Here is a 23,447-nt window from a genome sequence, read left to right as displayed (position 1 = left end):
ACTTCAGTGGCCCATTGACATATTATATTAATCCATCCCTGCATAATCTTATTTTCAGTTCAGCAACACAACATAAAGAGAACGTTTGAGAGACTGTTACTGGTATTACTTCAGGAACAGTATTTTTTATATTTGTGACTACAAATAAGAAACATTTTATTAGTGACTCTGTGGTTTAATAAAAGAAGGTACATTTTATTAGTGACTCTGTGGTTTAATAAAAAAAGAAAATGTCAACTTCCTTTATATACCCTGTATAGTTATTGCTCCTTACGTTGACCATATGTGTAGCAACATTTTTGAATAGTATGGGAAGTATTAAGATGTAAACAATTCATTTTACGCTCGTTCTTAAACAGCAGTGATGTCAACATCACTTTCTAGTAATATATTTTGCATTTATTTTCTTTGACACTGCTTTTTAGTTACAATAAGATCATCTTTTCCAAGTCATCTGCAGTTAGAAAAATTTTTGAGAGCAAGTTGCAGAAGACTGAGATTTGAGGGAAGCGTTCCAAGGAGAAGATCTTTCGTTCTGTGACATGGTTCATAACAGAAAGGATTGCAAAACTGTAATTTTAACAGATTTCTGTTGAATTGTCAATTTAAGATGTCAGTTGTCATCTTGTCAGTTCCAGGATGTATCCTCTAAAGGATGTTAATTGCCTTTAGGGTTTTGAAATCATTATGTTGACTCAGCAGTAGGTGGTGGTGGCCTACTTTCTTGAAGGACGCCATACTGCTGGTGTCTGGTTTTTTCTCAAGCTTTTACTTGGACCTTGATCTTGCAGTGAGAGCTGTGGAGAAACAAGCTGCACAAGTCTTCGCACACTTACCTTTTCATAGTAGAGGTGTGCATTATAAATTCTTCATCTTTGGATTTTCTGCAACTGGTAGTATAATTAAAAGAAAATTTGACAAGAGAACAAGCCTGTTTTGTTAACCGAACAATTCTGATTTTACCAGATTCATTAATACATTTGAGGATTTTTATTAGCTACTTTCATTACTTCACAGTCCTAAAGTCTGTGTAGTGTAGGTACAGTTAGTACATGGTTATATAAGTAAGTATAAAAACTATTGTGTATTCTATTTCTGTGTCTAAGGGTGGGTGGGGGAAGCATTAAATTGATTGTTGCATTTCAAACTGTGGTCTGTTCTGCCAGCAGCTAGAATGTGATCAATTAAATGAGGCATATGAAAGGCATAGCTGTTGCACATTGTTAAAGGAAAATTACAAGAAGTATGGTAATACTAAGGCATAAAGATATGCTGTGGAAGTGGTTAGAATTAAATTTAACCCCGTGAAAGCAAAAGCATTCAGTGTTGCATTATTGGTATATTGCAAAAATTATAGATTAATGTCTTTAATGCTAAGCAAATAATGTCAAGTTTAGTAAAGATAAAATGTAACCTAATCAGAAGTAAACTTTCATTAAAAAAGACTAGTCTTATGAAAGGAAAATTGAGGTATAGTTTAATTACCAATAAACTGTTGGGCAGGTTGGTTAGTTTTCCACACCTTTATGCTGTGCTTTCATTCCTACTTGTGTTACTGTACTTGCTAGAAAACCTGAATCATTACTGTGACAACTGACATTTCAATTTTTTCACAAGCTTCTAGTAATGTAACATTTCTCCACACATCTTGCAATCCTGAGGTATTTCTAGCGGAGCATATTGAAGGGAAAATGATATGGTTCCCTACACTGGTGTTCCCCAGGGCCTTCTCTGGGTACCAGCAGCAGGGCGAAAGCATCCTGGGTGGAGCTGCGGGAGCAGCGCTGCTCCTGTGGAGTGGGCACGGGGGCAGGTGTCCCCAGAGCAGGTTCTCAGCTGCTGCCAGCAGTGTCTGAGAAGTATGTGACAGAGAGGAGAATGTCACCCGTAAGGCTCCTCATAGCTGAAGAGGGCTGTGCAGCACACTAAACAACTTGCCTTTTGAAAAGAGGTGTGGTCAAATCTTACTGAGGCCGTTCTTCTAAAAAGATACTAACTAACTTTCATTAGTACCATTGTTCTGCAGTTCTTTAAATAATAGGAATTCTTTGAAAAAGTAACTGGAGCATTTTACCTAGTCCCTAAAAAATCATGTATCAAAGCGTGATAGATTAATAAAAACATGAGACGGTCATTATGTACACACATTCGTATGCTGTACTCATACTTGCAGCCTATGTGTGGGGGATGAGGTTGTGCCAGCCATTGTGCAGCTGAAGTAGCAGAGGGGTTTGTAAAGATTAGAGTTGGCTTCTCAAGTGGCTTCAGAGTGCTTCAAAGGATGCATAGGAAGTGAGGGAGAAGAGTTTTCAATAGTGGCTCTGCGAAAGAGGTCGACATCTCTTTGTAAACAGGAGTTTTAGTTTAAGATCAGTATAGAGTAAAGCACTTCCATTTAACTTGAGTGTAAACTAGTGCTGCTTCATAAGAATTGTCTCAAAGATTTGTATGGGACAGTGGGGAAGAGGAGACACTCATATTTGAGGATTGCCTTGCCTTCCCCTCCCTGAGTTTTGAGCTGGGGAGCAGTGCGGCTGAGGGGGAGGGAGAGCTCTGAGACCCCTGAGACAGGAGGAGAGCTGTAAGCCTCTGAGGAGGTGTCATGTAACCTTTCAGCCCAGGGATGGATCTTCTTCTACACTGAAGAGCTGCTTCTCTCTTCTGCCTGGCTGGGCTTATGAACAGTTTCCAAGGCTTACTTAGGAGCAACATGGTCACAGCAGTTTATGATCTAGGAATGAATTTCTCCTTTGCTGCCCGAGGGCCTTGGGTAATGTATGGTTTGGGAGCAGGGGGGTGTGTGTGTATTTTTTTGCTTTTAACCTAAAGGATATACTAGATTGTAACAATGCCTATTTTGTTTTTTTCCCCTTTCACAGCTCTAAAGCTGCATAACAAATGTAGTGATTTCAGAATTTTTCAGCTTTCTTGATAAGAACTGCATTAGGAAAGACATCTTTTATAGGAGCGAAGAAATTGTTTGAGTACAGTAAAGTTCTGTTTGCTGTTGCATACCTGTTACTCCCTGTGCTGGGATCGCTAAGTACAACTCGGGAGGAATCATCAAGACCTTCTAGTGGTTGCAACAAACTGCAAAGAATATGTGGTCCATAGTGGACAAATTACCAGCAGGTACTTTTGTTGTATAGAGCATCCTGTGGCAATGAGTTCCACAATTTATGAAACATTGTCTGAAATGCCTTTTCCTTTGTTTTAAGCATGTTTGAGTGATATTTTCCTTCATTGTCTCCTTGTTCTTGTTTCTGTGGGAAACGGGGAAATATTCTCTGTTCAGGGTTTGCATAGTTTTCAAACATGATGCATAATTTGGAAGGTGTCAGTTACATCTTCTGTCGCTTGTTTCCCTTCCAAGTTTACTCTTGTTTTAAAACTATACCTTTTACCATACTTACTGTTCCCTCTCCTACCTTTTCTTGTTATACGATATCTTTGGGTAGGACAGCCACATCTGTGTTATCTAGATATTAGACAATGGTATTTGTGGAGTTTTGGGGCAAAAAAAAGGTCAAAGAGTAGATTTTTCTGCAAATTCTAGAGGGGTCAAAGCAAGAAAATGGACTTTTATTCAGGTTCAGAGTTGTACATTTTGAGGTCCAGGGACTTCTGGCTTAATCTCTGCTCGTGCAGCATCTTTTTTATGCCTGTTGGAGAAAATGTTTGGGCCAATACTGCGTCGTTTCAGCTGTTTTGTTAGGTGTTCTATCCTAGAGAGAAGTCAGACCGGTCAAGAGCAGTACACACTCAAACGCTGTTGCTTAAAATCTAGCTTACAGTTGGCTGGAATTACTTTTAAGTTTTGTTTGGTTTTTTTTTTTTTTCCTTTTAATTGCTGTTACACACAGTTTTCTAAAGAATCTGTCACTTGAGCATCTGAAGCTTTATGATCTATACATGCTATAAATTGAGCAAGTTTTTTCATGAACGATACAAAATCAAAGAGGGAGAGAAATATTATCACTTATTAACATCTTTACTATGTAAGATAAAATAAAAAGTGCACTAGCCATCAACTGCTTTTATGCTTGTTATTTACAGATTTGTTTTTACCTTTATAACCCAGATCTATATTAGATAGAAATAAGGGCTATTTCAGTTTCTTTTATAAGTAGATTTTTATATTTTCTGTGGAAACATTTCTTTACATACTTGCTTGGACCTCTTTTTAAAAGACTTGCCTACTGTCCTGTTTATACAACAGTATCATTAAAGCAGTAATCAAGAAAGGGCTTAACTCTGGAATTAATATTTAATTGCTTCTGTAGAACATTGCTCATGTATCATTTGTTGTGTTTCTTTTACAGTGACAGAATTGTTCCTTTATTTTCTGTTGGGGAACCATGATAACGAACCTGTAGTTAAGGATTTCTTCAGGGGCTTGTCACTGGGGGGAGAGGGGTTGTGTGCTCCTAAGACAGCAGAAGTTCTGCTGGTGGAGCCTGTTTGATCTCCCTTGCTTTGTGCTACACCTGTGCCTTGTACCTGCAGGTATAAAGTCTCACTTTAACGAGAAACAATTTCTCATTGCTTCTGTCTGAGACAGTGTTCAGATTTGCACCTTTTATTTTAGTTAGCTTGTATGTAGCACCTAGCTTTTTAGTACTTAGGTATTTAGGGACTAGAAAGGTTTGGGATATTCCTAGAAAACAAAAATAAAAATCTGTTCTTATAATTTACTCCTGCCCTATGTACTTTTGTAATTTCTTACTGTTAATATTGAGAAGCTAAATTACAAAATTTTAAGAACTGTATAATCTTCCCTTAAGCCAGTGACTAGAAAAATTATTTTCATTGGGTTTTATCCTTCAAAAGCATAAAATATTTTTGATTGTTCTCTCAAGAAAATAAGGGCAATAGACATGGTGTTAAAATGCAATGAAGTCTGATCAGATCCTGGAAACAGAGGTGTTTCTCAGGCAGACTTAAAGATCCTGCCTGGGTCCCTCAGCTATGAGCCCTGGCTTCAGTGAAAGAATATACTCCCAGGAAAAATAGCAAGGAGAAATCTAAGCAGTCTGTGAGAGGAAAATATTCCATTGTAGTTGTCTTTGACTCTTTTAATTCCCTATGCTATTCTAGGTCAGCAAAATTTCAGCTCTACAACCATGGCCTTATGTTATACAAAAAATTTCTCTGTTTAGACCAAGTTAAGATAACAGTGGCTAAATATATACTGTAGGGAAGATGCATTCTGTGGCGCAGCACGAAGCCCTAGCTGCATCCTGGGAACATTTTGGGATAAAGCTTCTAGGCAAAGGGAGGACGGATGAAGCTGTGGCAGGCTGTCTGGTTGAGGGACTGGGACTGCGGGATGCGTTGTGGAAAACTTTCGTCTTCCGCAATGGGAAGGCAGACTATGTTATACCAATTCCAAGTGTGTCCATTTTCTGCGTATCAAGTGGAGGTTTTGCATTGGGCATTCAGAGTTTTGCATGACAGATGATGGAAAAATTGCAGAATTTTAGGAAATCTGTTTTTCATGAAGAAAAGTTTTAAGAGACAGATTTTAATAAGCAGAACTAATAAGATGAGAGGCATGACTCGTCCCCTGGGAAACTCCTTCCGATCAGTGCCATGGGTGCAGAAAATTACAAGCCTGGGATTCACAGCCTGAGGTGATTCTTGTGCTGTCTGCAGAACTAGCAAAGACTGTTGATTAATTTAACATATGTGGATTTGGGAAGGTGTGGAGGGGTAAGATTTCTGAGTCGTGGAGGACTTTGCACTACAAGTTTCCTGAGGAGACTTTTGTATTTGGAAGATGTATTCTTAGGTGAATTTATTGCCAGTAGCAGTGTAGGTGGAAGGGAAACATCTTCTCTTTTCTTATTTTAGAATCATAGAATGGTTTGGGTTGGAAGGGACCTAAAAGATCATCTAGTTCCAACTTCCTGCCATGGGCAGGGACATCTCCACTAGACCACGTTGCCCAAAGCCTCATCTAACCTGGCCTTAAACACTTCCAGGGATGGGGCTTCCACAGCCTCTCTGGGCAACCTGTTCCACCACTCTAACAGTAAAGAATTTCTTTCTAACATCTAATCTAAATCAACCCTCTTTTAGCTTAAACCCATTACCCCTTGTCCTGTCACTACACTCCCTGATAAACAGTCCCTCCCCAGCTTTCCTGTAGGCTCCCTTCAGGTACTGGTAAGCCGCAACTAGATCTCCCCGGAGCCGCCTTTTCTCCAGGCTGAACAATCCCAACTCTCTCAGCCTGTCCTCATAGGAGAGGTGCTCCAGCCCTCTGATCAGCTTTGTGGCCCTCCTCTGGACTCGCTCCAACAGCTCCATGTCTCTCCTGTACTGGGGCCCCCAGAGCTGGATGCAGTACTCCAGGTGGGGTCTCACAAGAGCGGAGGAGAGGGAGAGAATCAGCTCCCTCGACCTGCTGGTGAGACTTCTTTTGATGCAGCCCAGGACATGGTTGGCTTTCTGGGCTGCAAGCGCACACTGCCGGCTCATGTTGAGCTTCTCATCAATCAATACCCCCAAGTCCTTCTCCTCAAGGCTGCTTTCAGTCCATTCCCTGCTCAGCCTGTAGTCGTGCTTGTGATTGCGTTGACCCACGTGCAGGACCTTGCGCTTGGCTTTGTTGAACTTCATGCGGTTTGCACGGGCCCACCTCTCCAGCCTGTCAAGGTCCCTTTGGATGGCATCCCTTCCCTCTAGCGTGTCGACCACACCACACAGCTTGGTGTCGTCGGCAAACTTGCTGAGGGTGCACTCAATCCCACTGTCCATGTCACTGACAAAGATGTTGAACAGTGCTGGTCCCAGTACCGACCCCTGAGGAACGCCACTCGTCACTGGTCTCCACTTGGACATTGAGCCGTTGACCACAACTCTTTGAGTGCGACCATCCAGCCAATTCCTTATCCACTGCGTGGTCCATCCATCAAATCCATGTCTCTCCAATTTAGAGACAAGGATGTCATGCAGGACAGTGTCAAATGCCTTGCACAAGTCCAGGTAGATGACATCTGTCACTCTTCCCTTGTCCACCGACGCTGTAACCGTATCACAGAAAGCCACCAAATGTGTCAGGCATGACTTGCCCTTAGTGAAGCCATGGTGGCTGTCACCAATCACCTTGTTATTTTCCATGTGCCTGAGCATAGTCTCCAGGAGGGTCTGCTCCATAATCTTGCCAGGCATGGAGGTGAGACTGACCGGCCAGTAGTTCCCTGGGTCTTCCTTTTTACCCTTCTTAAAAATGGGGGTTATGTTTCCCCTTTTCCAGTTGGTGGGAACTTTGCCAGACTGCCAGGACTTCTCAAATATGATGGAGAGTGGCCTGGCCACTTCATCCTCCAGTTCCCTCAGGACCCATGGCTGTATCTCATGATGTCCCATGGCCTTGTGCACTTTCAGGTTCCTTAGATACTCTTGAACCTGATCTTCTCCTGCAGTGGGCGGTTCTGCATTCTCCCAGTCCCTTCCTTTGCCTTCTGCGACCTGGGCAGTGTGGCTCAAGGATTTGCCAGTGAAGACTGAGGCAAAGAAGTTGTTGAGTACCTCAGCCTTCTCCATATCCTGGGTAACCAGGTCACCCGTTTCATTCCAGAGGGGACCCACATTTTCCCTCGTCCTCCTTTTCTCACTAACATACCTGTAGAAGCTTTTCTTGTTGCCCTTGACATCCCTGGTCAGATTTAATTCTCTCAGGGCTTTGGCTTTCCTAACCTGATCCCTGGCTGCTCGGACAGTTTCTCTGTATTCCTTCCAGGCTGCCTGCCCTTGCTTCCACCCTCTGTAGGCTTCCTTTTTCTGTTTGACTTTGCCCAGGAGCTCCTTGTTCATCCATGTGGGCCTCTTAGTGGTTTTGCCTGACTTCTTGATTAGGTATGATTTAGAAGTGATGTTTAGACTAAGGGGTGACTCTTGCTAGTAGCATGACATTACAGAATGAATGGATAAATATCTACCTTTCAGGTGGAATAGTTTGATTTTGACCTCATAATAAAGGGAATTTGTTGTTGGACTTTGCCTGGCCTGAATAGGGAAGTAGTCCATCAAGAAGGAAATAATTCTTTAATGTTTTTGTACTGCAAAGATTTTCCTGTCTTTTTTTACAGGGGGGAAAAGAAAAAAGCATGAACTGTAAAAAATTAGTTGTCACTTCACTGGCATCAGAGTAGGGTAAAGGTTTAAAGAGAGAGAATGAAATAGTCTTTCATTGGGCAAAGAAGAAAACATTTATGTACTTACAGAGCAATGAATTCCATCAGTACTATGGAGGTATTTTTGTCTTGCTAGGATTAGTCAATTTAACTTTAGACATAATCTGAATTTAAAATATAAATAAACTTACAGCAGCATTTTGTCTCCTTTCTTTACAGGTTTGCTGGTCCTCTGATACATCTCAGAATGCCGCTGGTAAAAAGAAACATAGACCCCAGGCACCTGTGCCACACAGCTCTGCCTCGAGGTATCAAGAATGAATTGGAATGTGTTACCAATATCTCCTTGGCAAATATAATCAGACAACTGAGTAGCCTAAGTAAGTACTTTGTCCTAATAGCTGTGTTTAAACCTAATGTGTTTTACAGTCATAGTTTTTGTGGTTGAAGTAGGAAAACCTTTTCAAATTCTCAGTAGAAAATTGTGGCTGAGCCTTCAATGTACTACTCCATTTGTGGCTACTGACTAGCATGGACTTCTGTGAAAGCAAGCTAGGAATTTTTTCCAGCAGCACGTCTTAAAACTGTTCAGGCATATATTTCTGTTACCAGTGGAACATGACAGAAAAATGTATCTAGTAGTTAATGAAGGCAGTAATTGCTAACCTTAGAACACTTGAGCAGGGAATACGACATAATGAGGGCTATATCACTGGTTGCTTGATTCTTTTATCTTAAACTTTTAGTCATGTTGTGGTCATTCAGAAAATGAAGTAGTTATCTTTTAAAATTATAAACTCAGAAATGTAATTATTACATACCGTTTCAAACAGCTAAAGATTTTTCTTCCTCCTCCTTTCTGTCAACAATTTCTTACTTGGTGCATTTGAGAGGAGTGAATACTTCTCAAGCTCTAGAACTCTGAAGGCGTTTTTCTGAAAAGGCTGGTTTCTGGGTTGTTTTTCCTTTAAGTTACAGCAACTTTAAAAAGTTGTCAGATAAACCAGCATGATAGCATTTTGAATTTCCAATACTACAGGTGCTTTTTAACCACTAGGACATTAGTATTTTCCAGACTACCAACACATTAAATATTAAAGTGTGCATGTGTATACATATACAATGTGAAAAGCCTTTCAGCTCCGTCAGTATCTTAGGGTCATAGGTGATGTAGCCTAATTTGTTAATTAGATTGATTTAGTTATTGATTTGATGGTATACTGTATGGTGACTCTGTTTTGGCAGCCTTTCAAAGCTGTTACGGTGCTATTAGGTTGAAGAATCTAATTGAGGACACTAAATTATGCAATCAAGACAGCGATGCTTACAGCACATAGATATGAACATTATTAGTATAGCTGCTGCAACAGTAAGGAAAATAACTATTTAAATACTTTTCAGTGAACTAAGAGCATATCAGATTAGGATGCTATGTGCAATCACCATTTGTGGTCTTGCTTCATGTGCCAAAAGCCCTCCTCAGACTAGCTGCTCATGTACTAGCCTCCCCTTCCAAGTCACTCTTATTAATATTGTATTAATTTATTTTAGTTTGCTTGGTTTATAAATTCTTATTTGTTTATATACTCCATCAAGGAGAATTTCCTTTTGTAGAAGGCATACAAATTTACATATGAAATTTTCATTTGGAAGTTTCATCTGACCTTAAAAAACCCAGCAAATCACTTGGGTTTTCAATTTAAAGAACACCAACTTCAAATTCGACATCCTGGTCTCAGTGCTTACCTATTGAGATACGGCTGCCTTTGCTATGTTTTCTCAATATATACAGACCTTATGCCTGACATAGTGTATACAACTGTTCAGGAAGAGGTCAGGATGAAGCAATGTGAGAAAAGAAAGAACTCAATTAAGGGAGGAAAAAAAGTATTAAAGAATATCTGTGGAATGTTCCCACATTGTTATATGGCTTACCTAATGTATAGCACAGTTTGAGAGATACTTTCAAGGGGAATGTAAGAGTAATTATGTAAACTCCTTTACTGTGAAAGGAATGTGGTTCTACATAAAATGTGCATGCATAGGGATGAGCCTTAAATTAGCTGTTTTCACTTCAGAGGAGTTTCTGTCATGAACGAGTGACTCACTAGTGGTCAAAAAGGCACATGATGTTGGAAATAGCAAGGAAGGTAAAAGAGGAGGGAAAATGTACTAGTTTACTTTGTAACAGCAAGCCCAGAATAGGTCACTCAGAATTTTTTATAAGTTAAAAAATTATGAACAGGACCTGTTACTTCATTCTTTTGTTCTTCTCTCCAAATAGCATCATTGTGTTTGTAGATTTTCTATGGGCAGTGTTTCTACCAACTGATCTACTGAATGACAAATGTTCCTTTTCTGAGTTTCATGCAATCAGCTGATTTAGTTTTTCAACCTGTACATGTGGGGGTTTTTCATACTGTGTATGTTTTTAATAAAAAACATTTTTTCCTACAATTTTCCTACAAGAATGTGTTTTGCAAAGTAATCCTTATTTCTCAGCAATGTTAAGGATTGCTCTTTAAAAATGGAGATCACGTTACAAAGGTATGGGTACCTATGAAAGTATTTTGCTCCAGAATTCTTTTAGCTTTTCTGCCCGTTTGTGCTAATAGCAATACAAATTCAAAAAGACGTGGGAGTTCTGGCATAGGAATTTTGTCTCCCACGTGCTTAAACCCAAATAACCAGTCTTTGCTTGGTGTGTGTCACTGTTACCGGTCTGCAGTGAGGTCTGCTGACATGCAGATAAATTTTAGTAGCTGTCTGTGAGTCACAGCCAGCAGGCATGGTTTTGCAGCAGTCCCCTGGCAACCAGCTTCTCTGCAGTCCTTCCCTTTTTGTTTTCTGTGGATAATATATATGTTTGAGAATCAGCCTTTAAGTTGTAGACAAAATGAGGCTTCACTCTGAGAGCGGGAACTGAGTGTTGTGATAGGGTTTAATTTCCTTTAAACTAAAGCTGCTTTTGCTTTTGACAGTAAAGTTATGCAAATTTAAATGAATGGTCTTTGACCTGATTAGCACTTAGTCATTTCTGCCTCTAGATTTTTCAGTTACAGCCCTCAAATAGAGCATTAATCTCCTGCCATTATAACTCTCAAGACCAACCATTCTTAACCTTTCTTCTGATATATGGACAAAGAGCGCTGTGATGGAATTAGAGCCTCCAGTACTTTAAATGATACATTTTTTTAGAAAAGCTAAATGTAGAGTTTTGTTATGTATGTGGTTAGATCTCCATTCTTGGAGGTAGTCGTAACTTGACTGGATTAGTGAAGCAGCTGGATCTAATTGGATCTGCTTTGAGCAGGGTGTTGGACTAGATGACTTCTGGAGGTCCTTTCAACCTGAACAGGACTGTGTTTCTGTAATCGTGGATACTATATGTAAGTTGGACATGCCTGCAGAAACGATACCTAAAAAATGACAGGAATTCTGTTTTCCAGTGTTTTAATATAAAATGAAAAGAGCTTTACATCAGTATGTCAGCAATAGCTTCTGTGTATCTCCATAGAAATTCTCAATCCTTTCATAGTTTATTTGATGTGTTGCTTTTAATTGTTCAGTTTGAGAAATTTTTTGACCTTTTAAAAGAAGTAGAGATGAAAGGACTAAATATTTATTTCTGCTTTGAGCGATAGTCCTTGCCTTTCTCCCTGGAGCATGAAAACACATCAGTCTGTCTTGACACAACATACGGAATTGCCAGTAAGTAATTTTTTTCCCCTGTCTATTCCCAGTCCTCTCTAACTTAATAAAAGGATCTGTCTTCTGACAGCTTTTCTTAGCACTATGGCAACAAAAACTCTCTGGACAACAGCAACATCTGGTTTAGTTTCCTAACCATTCTTTCCTGTATATCTTGCTTTCTGACTGTATCTGCTTTGGAGAAGTGCTTACCTATTTTTTTCAGCAATATTGCAGATACATTAGTACTCCAGTACTACCTGAGTTGGTATATGTTGGTGTATGTCAGGCTATAGCGTTCCAGCGTACGTGAAACACAACTGATAGCACTGTGCAGCTGTGCCATTGTTAGAAGATGGATAAATAGTTCTATTGTCTGCATGTAACCTCCTCATTTTGTTCACAGCTATTGACCAATCTTGTTTTTCCTTTTATTCATCTGTTCCCTGTACACAGAAGCTCAGTATCACATAAGAAACCTAACTGGTGGGGTTTGTTCTTGGCCCTGCTCTCTGACACCTCCATCTGGGGAGAAGAACTTTTCTCCTTTTGAGTACGTTCCTTTAATGAATATTTATATTGCAGGCATTCAAATCAGAACTTTTGTTCAATCATAGCAAGATGTCATTTCCTTTTCTTCCTTCTACCTCTTTATAAAGATAATGCTGCATAACTCTGCTAAGCTGGAGTGCCTTTTGTATTAGTGAAAAAAATTTCAATTAACATTGGGCCTTCAGTAGCCTTTCCCCTCTTTCTATCTTTTCTTCACACTATTTCCTATTTTTACCATGTTCTCCTAGTTAGTTGTTTCTTTTCCTCACCCCTTATTTGTTAGGTTTCAGGAGTGAAACCCTGACTTTCAAGCATATTATTTCTCCCCCTTTTTTCCCCTCTCAGATACTTTTAACTTTTCTTCCTTTTTTTTTTGCTTACCATGCCATCCCCTAGAGGGTTTTAAACACTGCTCGTCTTGTGCGAGGCATTTTCTCACCGCAGGAAAACCTTCCGTTTGCCATGGCTTAAGGTGTTAACATTCAATAAGTGGGAAATATTTCTCCGGAAATACTTACTGGCAAGGTGTCAGGACTGCAACTAATCTTTAGGACCAGGCCACTTCAGCTCAAAGACCAGTCTCTCTCTCTCTTCATCCATTCAGGACAACATCTTCAGCACATGGTGAGGCCCCTGCATGTTGCGTGATTGGAGGTAGATCTCTGCAGATCTGCAACTAGAGCTTCAGTCAGTATTCCAGAATCAGCAGAATCCCTGCGGCTGGTCCTGCCCTGGGAATTCTCCTTCTTACTGGGCTCACCAGCATATTTAGTATGCTCTGTGAATTTTCTTCATTAGTCACCCCTTTTTCTTCATTATTAGTCTGATGGCCAGGGAAGACTAGAGAAAGCGGGGTAAGGGAACTGATAGACTTGGAAAACTGAAGGCTTACTCAGCTTTTCGGAGACCCCCATCCTCTCAAAGACTTCTGTCTTGTTTCTTGATGTTGTCTCCCCAGCAGCGGCACTATTGGCAATGTGATGCTGTTTCTTCTCCACCTCAAATGATAATGAGGGGATGAACAAATAAATGGTCATTAATTTCTCATTGAAAACAACTATGTGTTAACAGAACAAAGTCCTAGCTGTCATTAATTCCTTGGCTACATAGTGAATGCAGGTGATATTAAAAAAGGAAAGGAAGAGCAAGACTTCTCTGTGAAATGATCTTTAGGAGTGGTGCCTTCAACATCAGATTCAGCTCTCAGCAGTCTCTTTCATACATTTCTGAATACCTAATGGATTATCTCAGCCAGTTTACTTGATGTCCTCAGTGGGAGGTAAGAAATGATATCTCAGAGCTCCATGATTGGAGATTTTTGAAGGCTGACTTTTTCTTCTTGGATGTCAACAAGAAGCATCAGACCTACTCCAGAGGTGGCCTTTAGCAGAGTTTATTTGATATTTTTGATACCCTGATCAGGTTGTCTGATAAATGCCTGGTTCAATTTTGCTGGCTAAAGGAACCTAGCTGTCTCTTCAGTATTGTGATATTCCTGTTACAATCCTTAAATCCAGTCCTTGTGGACTGCCCTTACACCTTCATGATGATAGGTTCCAAATTAGAATTGCTGAACTATATTTAGTGTGTTGTTTTTCAGAGCTCGCTCAGCCATAGCCACTAAAGTTCTCAAGGATCTACCAAGGTTCTTATCTCCAAGCCTGGGAGATGGTTCAGTCTCCGAGCTTTTAGTCTGTTTGCTAGCCACTGAACTGTGAGATTGAAATGATCCTGATGAGAAACAAGCCTAAGGCTTCAAGTGAAACTCAGATATACCTTGATTTTTGCTAAAACATTCAATTAAATAAAATTAATGTAGTGAAGACCTGACGCTAATAGCTACTAGCTAGTACTCTATTTTCAGCTCATAGGTCTGTTTCAAAATTCAGGAAAATAATTGTTCAAAAAAGGCTATCAAAACACACGCACATTCTCGGGGGGAGGAAAGACTGCACGTCGCTTCCCAGACATTTTATCTGGCTGTCATAAAAAAGGACATTGACTGACACCAGAGGGAGCTGCATTCCTGTATCCCTTTCTTACTGAGGGGTTAATTGTGAATAGAGCCCTTTGAGAGAAGAAAAAAGTTGTGAAAAGAATAAGGTGACTAATACATTCCTTAATTAAAAATAAATAATAATGTATCCTCTTAGTTAAATGAGGAAAAAAAACCTTGAGCTTTGCTAATAAAAATAAATGCCAGTATGATGGACTGAGAAGAACAACTAGTAATATTGGAGGGAATACAACTTGCCTTTTGGAAATGACAAATTTTGGTATGTCTGGTCAGTTAAGCAAGTTTGGAAGTACAGTAAAATGAGCTTTTCACAGATGTTAAAATAATTTATTTGCAGAAGTCTATATTGTCATTTCATTTAATAGGCAAACAAGATCACTGGTCTTTCTAATCTGGTATTATGTTTCCAGCTGTGACCAAGATCCTAAGGCATTATTATTTTAATTGTCATAGTCATCCTTTTTATTGTACTGCATGAAACAAGAGTAGAGTTTCTCATCAAGCAGACCCATAATGATGTAAATTTCCTGAAGTGGTAATAATACTTTAGAATATTCATTCTATATAATGGAATTATTTTTGATTCCTTACTCTTCTCACATATTACCTATAAATTAAGTGGAATGACATCAGCTTTGTTTACTAATGTATTTTTTTCTCATAAGATTTTTTTCATCTGTTGACACTTTGTTCAGTGTTATCACCTGTAATCATATCTTTTGTAATCCATTCAAATTGAAGATATATTCATATGAAATACACACAGAGATGGCAACACAAACAAATACTGGATTATAAATGTGGTATACATATATACATTCACTCATAGTATTCTTTTGAACGGAAGTTGTATATTTCACTAACTGCAAACATTTTGCCTTGCATGAAAAAGCATTTAGTTAAATATACTTCAAGCTAAATAAAGAGACTGCCAACAGTCATGTAGGTAGAGACAGTATGGTTGGCAAACCACTTCAAACATGACAGGTTGGTTTTAATGTATTTCCCATTTGAGTATTACTGTTCATAAGCATAGTGTTCAAATTATTCCTTGCAATATGTGGCTGTATGCAACATAATGAAAAGATTTTTTGGGACAGATTATTTGCAATCGGAGCTCATTAATGAGGTAGATGAATTGTAAGCCTGATGAAATGATATTGATAAAACAAACTGTAGTGTTAAAATACACCTGTAAAAGGGAAGTTGTTGAATTCTGGAGTCCTGCAATTTACTTTTTATTCTATACATGAAATTTTACATTTGATTTTAATTTTAATTTGCATATCTGAGTATTATGTGAGTTGTCTAATTAAAATGAATAATATATCTGAATATGTTATCTGAAATACATTAAATTTGTAGTGAATGTATATTAAAAGTTTAGTAATCTTGCTCTTAGTGGCTCATGTTTTTAAGTAATTTCTCTTGCTTCAGATACAGGTTAAAGAACATAAATTTTTCAGAATTTCAAGACATGTGTTAGAAAGTCTTATGTTAGGTGAGTTCCCAGCTAAGTAGGCTTTGTTAACTTTCCATGTCTATTTTACCACGGACTGATAATCTGCTCCTTTGATCTGCTGCTCACTGTGGCTAATAGCCGATGCTTCAAGAATGAAAGGCAAGCATGTACGATACTCTTACTAATCTCCTAGCCTCCAACTCTTTCCAGCGTGGAAGCCTCTTCAACCAGCTGGGGTTTCAGTGTATTTAGTCATGCTCAGTGTGTTTCTTTTCCATGACTTAGTATCATTGGCAAACTTGAATCTCTTCTGGTTTTGGTTCCGCCCCCCCCCGCCCCGAGTCTTGAATAGATAGGTCCCAGTACAGAAACCGATGAAAACTTGCCTTTCTCAACTGTGGAGGCCAATGATTTACTCCTATCCTCAGTTTTGTACCTTTTGAGGAATTATTTATCCATGCCATGTCATTTCTTTTTTTATGCCCAATCTGTTAAGTTTTCCTAAAAAGCTATGATTAAGGACTTTCAAAACTCTCTTGGAAATCTAACTAAATAATAGCTCTCCATCCATGTGGTTATAAACCCTTCAGAGATTTCACTTTACAAAAACTGTGTTGTCTCTTCTCTAACAAGTCATCCAGGCGTCTGCTAATTCAGTTCTTCATAATGATTTATACTAATTTTTCTGGATGTCAGGCTTACAGGCCTGTAGCTCTCAAGATGTTTCATGAAAAAAATTTTGAACCTTACTGTTGTGCTTTCAGTGTATATTAAAGAGATTTACAAATTGTTACTAATATTTTACTGGTCATTTTATCAATTTAGTTTTGTAATTTTTGTATAGTCCCTTCAATTTCTTTGAGCCTTCCACAAAGAAGAGTTCTGGCATGAGAATCTCTCCAGTTCCTTTCACTGAACACCAGTGGAAAGTGTTAAATTAGCTTGTCCACAGTGGTCTTGTCTTCTCCAGGTACTCCTTTATACTTTCATTATCACTTGGCTCAGACTCCCTGGCAGGCTTTCTTGCTCCTCACGTCTTTGAAGGAATATTTATTATTAGTTTGCTAGTTGTTCCTCAGGCTAATGTTTTGGGTTTATGTTTAATATGTCAGAATTTATGATCCTTTCTATTTTATTCATCTGTACGTTTCTTCTCATATCCCCTTTTATATTCTGTTGTTTATGGTCATGCTGATTTTCTATTGCCGTTACCTAAGTCTTAATAAACGGTATGCGCTGGCCTTGTGCTTACTACATAGTGTCTTTAAGTAGTTTCCACAGTACCTGTAGGGATTTAATTTGTGTCCTTTTGATGTGTTTATTTAAAACTGTCCTCATTTTTATGTTTACTTCCAGATTTATCGTACACCAAAGGCAAAATTTTCATAACTATCCTTTCCTATTGTACCTGTCAGAACCTGTGCAAACCAGGTAGTTAGAAATGTGTGAGATTTATACTTCCAAAACCAATGAAAGTACACAACCAGTACACAAATTACATATGCACAGTATGGTAGAAAGTTTTAAAAGCTATCACATCATATTTCAGAAATGTGGCTACAAATTTCACTAGGGAGTCTGGTGGGGTTTTTTCAGTAGCATTGACAGATTCCTCAAGTTGAGCCTGAGGGACATTAGAAGCACTATATGGAGTATTCCGTCTGTAGAAGAGAAACTCATTACTGGTCCTTCTCTTGTGATGCCTGAATCTCTTGCTCTTTTGGGCTAAATATGTGATGTCCATTGAAGTGAACAAAGTAGATTCTTCTTTGACTTCAGTATAAATTAGTCAGTTACTAGAATTTTGGTCCTTCAGAGTAGGATTTATTATTTCAGTGTGTATTTTTGAATGGGCTGGTTCTAATTAACCTAGCTGTAAATATCTGATCTTCTGTTTTTGCAAGGTCCTCTGTACTGTTGGAGTGGCAGCTGTGGGTTTTTTTGAGAAACGTTGAGATAAATTTCACTTGGGAAGATTGGTTATTGCTCATACTGGCACAGCTTCAGATGCTGGAATTCATCCTTTTATACAAATCCAAGAAACTAATCGGTCTAGTTGCTTGCATATCAGCATAGTTAAATCAATTTATGCCAGCTGAATATCTGTCCTGGAGTGTATTAAATAATTTCATCTCTGATAAATAAATTACAAATTAAATATTTACCTTTTATTTACTTTTCTGAAGCATTCTTAATGAGCTCAGTAAATACAGGTTGTTACAAGTGATACTCATGCATCTTAGACTTATATACTTAAAAAATAGAAATCTTTTTCAAGGCAAACTCATTTGGCTGTCTTTCTGTATGCTTGAATATTTGTTTTTTTCATGTTTCAGGTAAATATGCTGAAGATATATTTGGTGAACTTTTCAATGAAGCACACAGTTTCTCATTTAGAGTCAATTCCTTACAAGAACGTGTAGATCGCTTATCTGTCAGTGTTACACAACTTGATCCAAAGGAAGAGGAATGTAAGTTAACTCCTACATTGAAGATTTCTTATTTTGTCACCCAGACACTACTGATATGTGAAATGGAAATAATAATAGCTGAAATTATATTTATAAGAACACAGAGCAAAGCATCGTGAGAGAGGGGTCTGTTTCTATCCCTGTGACAGGTTTCTTTTACAGCCTTGAGCAGCTTTCTGAGCTCAGCGTTTTCATGGTTACTGAACAGTGCTGTTACCAATGAATTTACGTAAAAACTGCTACAGGAGTATGTGTAACTTCAGTAGTATTTTCTATTAGTGTTAACAATATTAATAATATGTAATATTATGTGAATGCTTGGAGATAAGTCTTTACTCTTTTTTTTAACCTTCCTACTAATTCCCATGGGATGCAATCATTTGCATTTAACTTGTTACCATCTTTCTGCATGAAGTTATTGTTGTGTAGCTCCATTTATTGATGCTATACATCCCCTTGAATTCTCCCTAAATAGCTTTATGTACTACAAATATTGGTTAGTACTGAGGAAACAAGTACTTCCAAAAGACAATAGGGTACGGCTCATGCCTGTAAGATAGAATTTGTATGGGCTTTAAATGATGCATAGGCTTTGTGATGACTATAGGAACACTGACCACCTGATATGTAAATATCATGAAGCTTTTTTGCCTTCCTGGATATCTGTTGGTTACAGATGGAACTACGAAAGGTCTTGTAACCCCAAATAGTTTTAGGGTGTTCTAGACTATATGGCTAAGATGTAGAAAGGAGAGCAACATCCTATCAAGCAAAACAACTTCAGATTGCTTGTGGGATCCAATTTTAAAGTATAGAAAGCTGTTTCAGTTCTGAATGTCTAGGTAATAATAGTTGTGTGTCATTCAGGAAAAATGAAGTGTCAAACCAGGAGCATGGTCTCAGGCTGTGTTCAGTTACCAATGTCAAAATTTCACTAATAGCAAAATTAAGCTAAGGAAGTTCCGTACTTTGCGTGACATTAATTTTAGAGCAGACTTCGAAAGACAGCTGTTCACAGCTAGTAGCAGATTTTCCATGAAATTGTGACTTGCCTAGGGGAATTCTTACATTAATGGGATTTTCCAAGTCTCTTGACAACTGAGCATAAATCATATGCATACACCTCTTTTTCCAATAAAATGCCATGTTTACTGTGGTTGGATAATGACAAAAATCTTTTTTGTATACAGTAACAAATTGTCAGCAATTGTAATCTTGTAAGAGCTGTATTACTCCAGAGTGTTAATGTCACTTCTGCGTTTACCCTTGACAGCCTAGGTTTTGGTTTAAATCAGAGTGGGATATATGTTGATATTGCATATCTAGTATGGCAACCAGTCACATTTCAGGAAAATGGAGACACCGTTTTAAATCATTGAGTTAAAGCATCGAAGGATGTTACAGGACAGTGAGATGGAAAATTGCACTTTCCTGTGTACATGGCCTTTGACAAGTTTGGCTGTAGGTTTCAATACTAAATATCCATAACTATTTGATCTTAGAGAATTGAAAGAAAGGGACAGACACTGCAATTAAAGAAAACAGGGCTGAAAAGAGGTCTACTTGATCAAGTCCAGAGTGGCCAAGTGTGACTCGAATCTGACACGCTGGATTTGTCTCTTAAGCCATAGAATAGCAGTGACTGCTAGTACTTCAGAGGAACACATGCAGTCCTCAGTGTCAGGAACTATTAAGTGATTATTTTTATTGACCTAAGAATATCCAGTCCTTAAGCCATACCCAGTGTTCCTTATTCACAAATGTCTGCCCAGAATGAGTCATCAGATGAGGACAAAGGAGATGAGAGGAAAATCAGTATTATATTTCCTTAAAAATTAGGGATAAGGAAACTGTTTCTCCTTCAGTATCCTATTTTGGGCTTGAAATTTAGAAATTCATCACAAATAGTTTTGTTTTAGTCCTGATCTGGGCTAAAATAGCTGGAGGATTTTAATGCATGAAGGTGTGGAGAAAACATTTGAATTTACCTTTCTTGCCTTTCTTAACCCTTTATGCAAGAATTAAGCAAATTTCAGTACTTTTGTTCAGCTAACAGCATGTGTAAAATGGGCTATACGTGTAAAATGAGTCTCATTTGCTAGTTCTTTGCCAGCAGGCAGTAATAGAAGATTTAATGTGTTCCTTTGGGCCCATGGTATTACACAAGAGGAAGAAATTAAGATTCATTTAAAGCTAAGTGGCATGAACAAAACCAGCCCAAGTCAGATTCATTGAATGAGGTGCATATACAAGATGTTTCTGGTAGAGTCAAAGTAATAAAAAGCTCTGAAGTTTTTGAGTAGTCTGTGTGTTTTCTCATTTTGAATTATTACATATCTCTGTGAAAGAATAAAACCAAATGAATCCAAGGTTAGGATTGTATCCTGAAGGAGCTAACTCCTGGTGCACAATCTTTCTGTGACGGAAGAATTGCTATGAACCTGGTTTGGTTGTTTGATTTAATACACTGTTTTCAAATTGTTGATTTCACAGAATTATTAATTTCATATTGTAATCGTGGGGGTTTTCACATACTTTATTCTTTTTACATACGTGTCGTGGTTTTCCCCTCAGAAGAGGTACTAAACTTGCATACAGATAAAAAGAAATCCTCTGCTTTCCTTCAGTAGACCGAAGTTTATTCCAGTTGTATGGGAAACTAGCCTATATGTATTCAAGGGTTATCATATCTGGGGTCTTTTTAGGACTGGGAAAACACATTCTTGCTGTGGAGGTGAACTAAGGTTGATGGTTTCAGTAGCTCTGCAATATAAGATATCCTCATAGGTCAGAAAATAAACCCTAAGAGTATAGTTTCTCTGCAAATGTTTTTACTTTCAGTTTTTACTTTATAAATAACATTAGTAACTCTCTCCGTATGTATGCAAATTTTATAAGTATAGTAACGGATTTTTGTTAATTTACCACATTTTTTTTAATTTATTTGCGCCATCAAGTTTAAAGTACTACCACAGGTACATAATTTCACATCTGTAGAAATCTGACAGTTTTTAAAAAGAATATTCATTTTAGCTTTTATGTTTTCTTTTGCAGTGCTGATACACAGTACAGCTCTGATGCACAGTGTAATAAGTATTAGAAAATAGTTGTGTATCACTCAGAAATAAATGGTATCATGGCAGAAGGAGAATTCATAAACTAAGAGTTTATCTGCATATTTTGGTATTAATTTAGTGGGTTTTTAAATATGAACTGCATAATTCTATTTAAATCTCAAACTGGAGGGGATTTTAATCTCAAAGACAGTGTATCAAATTCTTGATTTCTGCAGCATATCTGTTAAATCTGTGACAAGGAACTTAAAAACTTAATGGCAGAAGTGCTATGGGTGAGCAGCCTGGCATACTTTTCTGGAAAGGAATCAATCAATGTTGTGATTGTGTTTCTATAGGTTTCTGGCTTTGAGTACATGTACTTGGTTTTTTCCTAAACATTCTAGAAATACTGCCCTGTCGTTGAAAGGATAGTAATTTAGAAGCTTTGCTGGATTAATGCTAAAGAGAGATCAGAGGTTTTGCTGTAGGCAAAAAAGGTGGCATCTAGTGGGGAGAAAGCTAAAAAGCTTGACAGCTAATTGTGGTTTGTATACTTCTGAAAATGGGAGACTTTGTTAACTTTCAAATCAGGATACTCAGCCCATTGTGAGACTTAGAAGAAAGGGTGGTAAGTGCCATTTTAAGGGGCAGCTCACTTACTGTCTCTAGCCTCTGAAGAGGAGTTTGGTGAGTTGAGTATAAATGTAATCAAGTTAAGAACAGGGAGCACATGAAAATTGGGTCGTGACCTCCACGTGTAATATGTTAATATGGAGAATACCACTATTCTCAATTCATTCATGAGAATTTTTACCCCCAAAGTCAAATAAAGAAAAAGAGTGTTAAATAAAGTTGTGTAGCAGGTCACTTTGCCTGGCACATCTCCAATTAACTGAATGATTTGAGTGCGTCTCCCTCTCAAAGATCTGGGCAGATGGGCAGAGCTCCAGCTGCTCTCCATGTTTTTTCTTCCAATTTTCTTAGCCCTTGATTCAATTTACATGTTATTTAGTAAGTAAATCAGTTTTAAATTAGTGTGTCCAAGGCTTAATAGTTTAATGGTAAAGCCATGATATTGCAGAATTTGTATTTTGTATATAAAAAGAGGGATGTGGACAAAATGTCATTCCCTAAATAATGTGGCAGTTTTGTTGAGAATCACCAGCAGATTCATGGCTTGATGCAGCTGGGTGATTCACATCTTCCCTGAGGGGCTGCTCGGGGCTCCCTGGTTCTACACCCTGCATTCAAAGCGGCTTCTGAGTCCTCCACATGGTTGCTCTAACATTTACATCCTCTCTTTGTTTACATGTAGTAGTTAAGCTACAGAAGGTCGCTATTCAGAGTGCTTGAGCTGTTTTGAATTCTTTTTAAATCAATGCGTCAGAAAATGTGAATTTCTGGTGTTGGGGACAAGCCCAAAGGAGAGTAGTTTCTGTTCTGGAGAAGTCATCTGTCTGCTTAGCAACTATTAAACCTGCAGTGACCAGTCAGAAGTATTCTGATGGCAGAGAAACCTAGTATGTGTGCAATTCTAGACATTGTTGAAGTGGATAATCTTAAATAAATAAATAAATAATATATAAAAAGTAGAAATCATACTTCAAGATTTGCAGCACCTTTAGGAACTGAATCACACAAATCTTTATCTGAAGAGAATTTTCAACTCCTCCCATAATTAACTACCATTAATTGGAATCTTATCTAAGTTGTTCATTCGATATTGTCATTCTTTCTTCCCTACACTTTTCAAATCACTGGGTAGGATTTTGAACGGAGAAAGGGAATTGTGGGCAACTGAGTCCATTGATTTGCATATAATTTCCTATAGTCATTCAGTTCTGCAAGGAGTCATAGCTGTGACATTCAAGAGTTCATGGTCTTAAAAGTTGTCAGGATGAAATTCTGCAGAAAGTGTTGAGAGTGAAAGCTTTTACAAGGAATAGATATTATTTATTTGTTTACCACCTTTCTGAGAGTTGTATTTTTTGGCCCAGAACATCTTTGTAATTGTACATTGGAGTGAGTTTAAAAGAATTAAAAAATCTAGTAACAGTT

At 38.2% G+C, this 23,447-nt stretch overlaps 1 protein-coding gene across 7 annotated transcripts in view; it reads left to right on the top strand.

Annotated features, from left to right (window-relative positions):
- Positions 1–23,447, top strand: part of WASF1 (WASP family member 1) — a 101,768-nt gene that overhangs the window by 64,761 nt on the left and 13,560 nt on the right. For 5 of the 7 annotated variants that reach the window (XM_054820557.1, XM_054820552.1, XM_054820553.1 and 2 more), the window contains 2 exons: positions 8,361–8,521; positions 18,199–18,333. In XM_054820557.1, coding sequence (XP_054676532.1) covers positions 8,389–8,521; positions 18,199–18,333 — 268 coding nt within the window. In that variant the 5' untranslated portion in view covers positions 8,361–8,388. Of the gene's footprint in view, positions 1–3,055; positions 3,133–8,360; positions 8,522–11,454; positions 11,853–18,198; positions 18,334–23,447 lie in introns of those variants that run through there. The other 2 variants (XM_054820556.1, XM_054820558.1) reach the window with 2 other exon arrangements.

The sequence above is a fragment of the Grus americana genome, chromosome 3 (assembly GCF_028858705.1).
Source record: "Grus americana isolate bGruAme1 chromosome 3, bGruAme1.mat, whole genome shotgun sequence".
Taxonomy (NCBI): Eukaryota; Metazoa; Chordata; class Aves; order Gruiformes; family Gruidae; genus Grus; species Grus americana.
The sequence above is the reverse complement of the archived record's forward strand: the minus strand, read 5'-3'. Positions and strand labels throughout refer to the sequence as shown.